This window comes from Nasonia vitripennis, chromosome 2 (genome assembly GCF_009193385.2).
Source record: "Nasonia vitripennis strain AsymCx chromosome 2, Nvit_psr_1.1, whole genome shotgun sequence".
In the NCBI taxonomy this organism is placed as follows: Eukaryota; Metazoa; Arthropoda; class Insecta; order Hymenoptera; family Pteromalidae; genus Nasonia; species Nasonia vitripennis.
This window is the reverse complement of record NC_045758.1, coordinates 10,850,804-10,860,051: the sequence shown is the minus strand read 5'-3', so window position 1 is coordinate 10,860,051 and position 9,248 is coordinate 10,850,804. Positions and strand designations below refer to the sequence as shown.

General features: G+C 35.3%; 1 protein-coding gene and 1 long non-coding RNA gene across 3 annotated transcripts; one reads left to right on the top strand and one right to left on the bottom strand.

The window, feature by feature from the left end:
- Positions 1-760: 760 nt before the first annotated feature.
- Positions 761-3,294, top strand: LOC107980748. 2 transcript variants are annotated; one of them, XR_001728906.2, is made up of 3 exons: positions 916-1,977; positions 2,083-2,175; positions 2,262-3,294. It is a non-coding gene; the product is annotated as an uncharacterized LOC107980748 (long non-coding RNA). The 2 variants fall into 2 exon arrangements; XR_001728905.3 differs by having other exon boundaries at positions 761-2,175.
- On the bottom strand, positions 2,603-7,662 carry LOC100123646 (putative inorganic phosphate cotransporter). Its single transcript, XM_016983142.3, has 7 exons — positions 7,521-7,662; positions 7,308-7,441; positions 6,800-7,097; positions 6,427-6,674; positions 6,200-6,349; positions 5,226-5,603; positions 2,603-3,886 (listed from the first exon to the last, which is right to left on the bottom strand). The coding sequence occupies exons 1-7, from the start codon at positions 7,555-7,557 to the stop codon at positions 3,650-3,652; spliced, it is 1,482 nt and encodes a 493-aa protein (XP_016838631.1). The 5' UTR covers positions 7,558-7,662; the 3' UTR covers positions 2,603-3,649.
- Positions 7,663-9,248: the final 1,586 nt, after the last annotated feature.

Genomic DNA, 9,248 nt, shown 5'->3' with positions numbered 1-9,248 from the left:
TCGAACGACTGTATACTTACACTAAAGCCAATAAATCACTATTGAATTCAAATAAATCCCCGCTGTCCCCCAATAAACTTTTATGACCCCTCCGCGAAAGCGATATCCACATTAAGAGATGAACTCTTAGATATATCCGAAAAGTCTTAACCAAAGCTCCATTTCATTTACGACAATGATCCAATTACACGAGAATCCCCTTTAGGGTCATCTTCGATCTCGCGCATCGATATATCCGATCCACGTGAGAATTCGATCGATCAGCCTTTGCAGTCGCAAAAACGCGATGCGCCCAAGGCAACGAGGCACAGTAGCGGTCTTTACCGTGATCCGTAAGGCTGCGAACGCCGGATTCGCAATAGCAAAGACAAGCGAGAGGCGCACTCGATATAAACTTCTGCGTATCAAAAGGAGCCGATACAAATGTTCGTCGACAGGTGCGCGGACGTGACAAAATGGGGCTTTGTTCTAATCGAAAAACGCGCTTCATCTTCGTTATTAAAAATAACCGCGGCGGTACGCAGAGGAAAGAGCTGGCGATTCGCATTCTCTCGTACAAATATTTTGACAGCTCGCAAGTGCGGATTGTGAATTATACGACGGCTTTATTATCGTCATGCGTACATTTCTATTCGATAAAATATTTCCTATTGGGAATAAAAGATGCCTTTTACTTATATTCCTTATCAATTAATTTATTCGATCTTCAACGACGCGGCATGAGTTTACAGTTATCGTGGCTTAGCATCGCGATGCAGCATTTGAATTTGAAATATCCCGTATAGCCGTTCGCGGGCCGCTGTTGCGTGTTTAAGAGAAAAAAAAACGACTCTTACACTCTCTCTCTCTCTCTCTCTCTCTCTCTCTGACGTATATCGCATAAACTTCAAAACGCCACTCGTATTCTTTACGATTAGCCTTGTTCATTAATGTGAAGTTTCTCAGAAAACGCTTCAATGTCTTATTCTCCAACGGTTATCACAGTGCATACGGTGAATCCGCGTTTATGCATCCAAGTGGCGAATGAAAACAACCTCATTCTTGTTTTCTACAATTGATCAAATAATACGCAAAGAATCAAACCGTGTCACCCAATATCTCCCACCTATTACAACTCTTTATCTTTTTATCGAATCTCCTTCCCTTACGTGCATTTCTCCGCCTCTATGTATGCGGTAAAATTCACGCCGATATATTATATTACGAATTTGATTATAGGCGTGCGCGCAGCACGAGCATTTTGCAATTTATCGTGCGGTCTCCGGCAAGATTCGTACTAGTCGCTTGCGCGCGTTCGGACGAGCGAGAAATAAATCCGCTGCATTTTTACAAGCTCGTTTTTTATAGCCAGACCTCAAAGCGAACGAGACATTTATCTGTACCGCGCACGCGCGCGCGTGGTTCCAAGAGCGAGTAATGCGTGTTTTGTAAACGCCACGGTAATATAATTTTGCTTTTTTCTACGTCGTATACAAAGGAGGATCGGATAGCTCTGAATGATGTGTGGTTGCCTTGATTTTATCGAGAGCTTGAGTTTGGAGTTGAAGTGTGCGAATGTGCGAGAAGAAAGCCAAGGTGACACTGATGGATCAAGTGCGCAAGCTTGGAGGGAATTTCGATCAACGAATATATTGAGCGAGTGAGGGATTGATCTGATTTACGTAATTGGAGATCGGCTGCTTATCACGTGGTTGTGAATTTTAGTGAATATTGACCATAAATCTTTGGCTTGTCAATCTGGATTTATTCTGACACAGAGGCGGATGTCATATACCGACTTTAATAATGAGCTTTTCAAGCAACTCTGTTGTTACTCTGTTGACAAACAACGCATTGTTTCATAATGCCTGATGATGAGTTGTGCATGTATACAGTATTGCGACCGCAAAATACTGCTATAGAAAAACTTGAATTTGAAGAGTTGATTGGTATCCGGCTTTTTCATTTCCCATTATTTTTGGCTTCGATTTTCTTTAGGTTGTAATTTTAAAAACTGCATCTATTTAATGCACAGTAAAGCTTGAAATTATAAAAGAAAATTATATAGGCTTTATGAATCATAGGTTTTTTCACTGCTTTTAGGCCTTGAATATGTTCTGAAACACGAATGATGTTATGCAGTGTAAACTTCTGTTTCAGAAAATACTAGTAAATATTACCTGTTTACTCTTTTTGGTAAGAATTTAATTTGTTAGTAATTGCTTCTATCATAAAAACAAAAGTTGATAATGCGTGACCAATCTGCATAAATTAATTTTCAGGAGCTGCTCATTATCAGGTTGAAAAATACTTGAAATGGCGTATGAATATCTCAACACGAGAATTTAGCATCGACTGAAGCTACCTCTTAGTCGATTCACTTTTCAGCACGCAAAAGCTTGAAGAATGCTTTGTGGGCAATAATCATGAATTTCAGATTCTAATAATCTTTTCATTGTTGTATCAAATTCATGTAGTATAGTGTTTTATGTATCCAGTATAGTGTCTTATTAAACGAGAAAAGGACAGAAAAAATTTCAGGGTAACGACATTACAAAGCATGGAAAAATATCTGGGATCTTCCATGATAGGGAATTAGTTAAGACATGTACATCATCATAGATAAGATCGAATCGCAAGTACAGTTTATTTACGAAAGTTTATAAAGCATTGATCTTTCAATGTTATTTACATTATACTTACATGCATTCAGATTATTTCTCATGCCTATGAGATAAGCATACAAATTTCTACATCAATAACAATTATTCCGAACTCCTATATATAAAACTAATTATCTCAAACAATAAGAATTCGATGGCTGTTTTACAATCTCGACCAAACGGTACATGAATGTAAAGGAACAAAATAAGTTAAATTTTTTACAAGTCGCAATGACTTCACTATTTATAGTATACATTGCTAAAAAATCAATTTCAACGTAAACACACGTTAAAAAATGTACTCTACTTATTCACAAGTTCATCTGCTTTATTATAAGCCTGTTTCGCTCGCAATGTTCGCATCGCAATTTTTACGACTAGTGCATTCTTTCCTCGTTGCAATAAATATACAGAAGTAGTATATATACGGACAATGTCGTGTCATCGAAATCACAAAAGACGCGGAATTTCTCATTGGTCGATCGAGTGCTGTCACGTGATTCGTTTTGTCGATAAATCGTGAGGTGAAGAAACATATGTTTATTTATATTTAATTTTTTCTATACATTTTTTTGTAGTGGATGATATTACACCGTATGTAATAAATTTTTATTGGAATGGAAATAAATATTTTAATTATTATGAAAATATACAACTCGTATGCAATACTACTTATCTCGCTATAACGTTATTCCTATACATAATCCAAAATCCTACCCTATATATATATATATAATCTGAATAAGAAAATAAATTATATATACACACTATCCTATTAATCTGTACATGCTTTTAAAAATCATCATAAATAATTACTTATTTATCAGCTATAGTAGCATAACGATCTTTCTGAATACTCATGATGAAATCATTTTCATCACAATTCAAAAGAAAAACAAATATTTATGAGCCTTTTCCAAATTTTAAGACAAATATAAGATCACACTTATAGGTAAAAATTACCTATTCATAATTTCATAAAAGAAGTATTCTTTAAGCTTTGCGCATCAACAACGAGTTGAACCGTTCGCCTCTTCTTCCTTAATACGGTCAGGTATCGACACTGAGGTAGGCTCGCCGGTAATCGAGATTACCGATACACGACCTGTTCTTGTTCTGGCCTCACCACCTTGATCGTTCCATGACTGGATTTCGGCTTTACCGAAAATCACGAAGACCAAATTCGTCACGAAGTAGATCGCTGCCGTAATGTAGAAGACTATGTGCCACAGATTTACATCACCCTGCGAATCGATTTAAAATACTATATAATAACGAAACTGCATCAGTTAATCTGGAAATGATTGCATGGTGCAATTTTAACGAGTATCACTATACGTTAGTTGTCTGTTTGAACCGGTAGATGATAAGTGTTCAGCATTATTTAGATAACACTGATTTTGTAATTTATGCGTATCACACCTCATAAACTAATAAAGCCATAAATTGACTTTTATCGGAAATCGATATGACGTTCTGTGATTAATTGGGTGCTGTGTGATCTTCATATATATTTGAAACAATGGGTAACGTACATATGCATCAATTTAATCAAAAATACGATCTAATGATGATGTGCAAGAGGTGACATCTTTGAGGAATTTTTGGATTATTTTTTATCTAATCAGTCTATAGGTTATAATAAAAAGTTTCAGGATTAAACGTATCTATTTCTTTCTGATCATTGATTAATTGCATAACACGAGCAACTGAACGTTTGGTCACATTTTCATATTTTATTATTATATTTAAACTCACTAAAATTAATTACTTGTGGACTCAAATGAATCGATTCAAAGCATACATTGACGGAAAAAACTAGTTGGTAACAGTAACAAACCGCTTGGCAAAATACGCACCAACTATTTTTTTGGCTAACCTTACCAATAACTGTTACCAAAAAAAGCAGGTAACTTACCAATTATTTTATTATACTTACCAAGTACTTGGTAAGGTTAACCAAATAAATAGTTGGTGCATATTTTGCCAAGCAGTTTGTTACTGTTTCCAACCATTTTTTTCCGTGTTATAACGGTCCATTAATTTACGACATGCCTTACACTTACAATGTAGATCTGTATCAGAAAAAATAGATAGTAATCCCTCAAAAATATTACATATATCATACGACTTTGGTTAAATTTTCCTTGAAAATAAAAAGTACATAAATTTGATATCATTTTTTAAGAAATCTACCGTTTATCTTTCTCAGGCAAGCTATAAGATACATGAAAAGCAAAAAATAGATAAGATACAATCTATGAATTACCACGTCTCTATACTTTTCACACGGATATAAGCTGTCCTATTTAAAATATTTTGATCTATATAGATTAGAAAAATAATAAAAAATCACAATGAATCATCAATATTAAAAATAAAAAGTATTATAAATTTCGAATTCTATTACAAACGATTCTGAAAGTTCATTGATCAGAAACGTTCAATCTAAACAGTCTAGACACAATCAAATCTTATCAATAACTTCCGCATTTCCCAAGCAGCAGACGTTTTCGAAACACCTCTCAGTCAACACGAGCCGCCAAAGATACCGGTTATGTATAACGACACTATGCAACTCACCTCATCCTTATTAACGATTGCTCCGCAGATAAGCGGTGCGACGATACCAAGAATATTAGCCAATCCATTGGTGATGGACATCATGGGTCCCGCAAAATTGGGACTGAGATCTATATGGTTGATTTGGAAGCCGCAGGTGATACCGCAGTTGAAGCCCACGGCCACCACGAGGATGGCTACGAGGATCACCTTGTCGGTGGTGACAACGACGCACAAAACGATCATCGCCGCTGCTGGAATCCAGAGACCGATGGTGTTGCTGATCTTACGCACAGCTACGATGGTTAAACCCTTGCGTAGTGCGAAGTCCGATAGGTAACTGATGGGGAAGCCCAGGAGCCACATGGCTAAGTATGGCAGAGCTGATATTCCTCCGCTCTGTGTGGATAATGTGCATATGAGAACTCGAGTGTTTCCTTATTTCAAAAGATTTTTCATGAGGTACTAATATAAGTATAATAATGGAATTTTGCTGCAGTTGCTTCTGTTTTAAATTCGATGGTTGAAAACTGTTCATCGCATCTAAAATTATCTATGTATAGTATTTGGTTGAATTTAAATTTTATGTGATAACTATGAAATAATATTGACTGCAGAAAATTCATCAATGTAGCTTTACAGTTTTTGGGCATTTAAAATTTCCAAGAATTTGTATACGCGCAATACATCGTATTGTAAAGATAGAATAGATATCAGCGTTCTTTCTTATTTCGAGTTTCGAGAGTCGAGAAATCCTGGCGCCAAGCCAAATATCAACGAACCGATCCGGCTACAAATTCAAAGCAGCTCGGTTTTAAAATTTCAACAAATGCATACAAAACGGCCAATGGCAAACTTTCTTCAATTCACAAGTCGGTAGCCCTGACCGAATTATTTTCATAACACCTGGCGATACTTATATAGTACACATCCACTGCTTACGTGCACGCGTATACAATGCGGATAAAATTAAATTCAAACTAGTCCTCACTGACCTGCGTGATGTCGAACTTGAGAACAGATTTCATGTAAGAAGGCATCTCAGTCAGAAGCGTGTAAAAGCCCCAATTGTGGCCGCAATGAACGATGATCAAGGCCCACATTGGCACTGACGTAATGATCGATAACCAGGGGACTTTTGGTTTCTGAAAATAAAATGGTTTTGTATCAGCAACAACTCTCGTGAAATAATGTTAAGGTTTTAACGTTAAACGCTAGCAACCTCGGCGTCGACTGCTTTGTCCAAATTGCCAAGACTGTTATTGATGTAAAGTGCCTCCTTGGGATTGATTCGCGGATGCTCGGAAGGATGATCAGCTCCCATGCAGAACATGAGTGCACTCCAAGCGACACCGAAAGCTCCGAAGATGTAGAAAATGCTCGGCCAGCCTATGCCGGAAGCTGCGAGGAGTCCAGAGACAGGCATTGTTACGACTGTGCCGAATTGTGGTCCGTTCATCACGAATGATCCTAAAATATTTTATATTATGAATCAGCATATTTTTTCGGATGACGAGGAATAATTGATTTACTTTAACAGCTTCTTTTTAAACAGCTCAAAAAGTTAGTTATCTAGTATACATATATCTACGTACCTAGTCGAGCCCTTTCTAACGGTGGCACCCACCTCGACAAAAGCGTCTGAACACATGGCAACAAACAGCCTTGACACAAACCCATTGCCACTCTAAGACTGATTAAGTAGATGTAGCCATAGCCAGCCAGTAAAGGTACGAGCATATTCAGAAGCGAACTAAGGCCGATTCCGAAAGCTAAGAGCTTCCGGGCACTATTGGTGCTGGCTAACTGACCACTTGGGACCTGTGTAATAACGTAGCCCCAAAAAAACGAACTCAAAATCAAACTACTCTGATTCGAATCCCAATCGTATTCCTGTGAAGCATAGAACATTTTATTAATATTTTGTAACATTTTGTTGTAGACAATTCGTTGTTGATTGTAAAATGCAGATATAAATATTACGAAGAACGCAATTACACGCAAAAAAAAAATAATATCGCTTGTTGAGAGAAATTTATTTTTTAATGGATGATCAAGAAAAAAGATGTGCATAAAGAAAAATGTATGATTTCTTATACGTACTGGAAAGTCTGGATTTGCAGAAGCTTTGTTCCTCATAGCGACGATTGCCACCGACATACAAACTCTTAGAGCATACGCAATCGCCATGCCGAGGAATAGCAGTAAACTCTGCACATGTCTCGTGCCCAGTTTGTCTGCGAAATTCAAGCCATTAATGATTAATTACAATTTTATAAACATTGGTGTCATACAATAAGAATGCCAGAAAAATACTTGGGGGAAGATGTAGCTCTTCTTTGAGGTGAACCATTTTTATTTACTTTCTTCACATTCACTTCCGAGCAAAACTGTTTGTACGCTGTTTGCTCGCTGTTTCACGAGTTCTCTACTCTCAGAGCATCAACATTGTTCTGACATTATTGATATAAGAAAAGGGAATCTCATAAAAGTCAATCAGATCTGATCTAGCGTGGATAACGTTATCGCTCACCAATACGCTGTTGTAAATATCGTAATAAAGAATTATATCAAGAGAGCTATCAATTGTTATGCGTTTTATTGAAAATATATATAATATATTGGGTCCAGTTAAACATTGCATTGAACTTGCAAGTTACATGCATGTACTTGAACTGAATAGATATTGAAAGACTTTTTTTAATACATATGCAAAAATAAAACATTTGAGAAATAAACGACCTCTATTGATTAATTTATTTTCTTGTCAACACCGTTTATTTTTTAACAAAACAATGAAACATACCTTTACTTTACTTGCATTATTTCTACTTCTTATTTTTTTTTATTCACGCGAATCACAATAACTATTATTAACAAAAATTGCAAGCTGCGAAACCTATAATCATCCATGCTGAAATATTTTTTCACGTGATTTACTTAATCAGGATAATTATTGCTATCATCCATGTTATTTATCAAGCTTATATGACCACATGCGACAAGCAATAAAATGGCGATTACATTCACCTACAATCGAAACGATTTAAAACCATAAATCATTTACAAGATTTACCTACATTTTCTTAGCATTAATCTTATAAAAATCGTTAGCATTAAATATATATATATATATATATATATATATATATATATATATATATATATATATATATATATATATATATATATATATATATATATATATATATATATATATATATATATATATATATATATATATATAATAAAAACTTTTTTATACATCAAAATTATTTATTATGAAATAAATCTATTCATAAATTATATTTAACAATTCCTAATTATTCAATGTATATGAGACATTTTTATTTTTTTCATCGATGTCAAATTCTGTTTTAATGTGCATTCAAATCTTTCAAAGTTGTTCAATATGCTGCCGTTATAGTGGATATGCGACAAGCTTGATATCGATACCGCGATGATGAAAAGTGTGGACCACTCCAGTACTGCGTTTCGACTTTGCCAAACAACACAAAAACAAGATTTGTAAGAAAATTCACTGAAGCTGTCACGTAAAAAACTGTTTTCAACTGTTCAGCATTTATCTGCAATATAAAAAAAATATTGTATCAGCTGCTTGAGTTTATTTGAAAAATGTTATGTCTGTATGGCCTTACAGGTTCGGTTACTATAAACCCACATGTAATTGGTGCTAAAAAAATTGCCAATAGTATTAGCTAAGGCCACAATGTGTCCAGAAAAATATTGACTAAGCTCCATATGATTGACTTGATGAGCACAAACGACACCACGGTTCAAAGCTAAAATAAGCAAAAACATTGAAATAGCAACTGTTTTATTTTTCATATCAACAAATGTAAGAATAACCATAACCACAGCTGGACAACACATTGATTGCTAAGGTATTATTGGTGTTGCGAATAATTTCGATGGATACTTTATTTCGAAATGTGAATTTAGATAACCACCAAATTAATAAACTAATGATCCATATAAACGAATAAGGTATTGCTCAGAATTGACTTATCTAAAAAATTATTG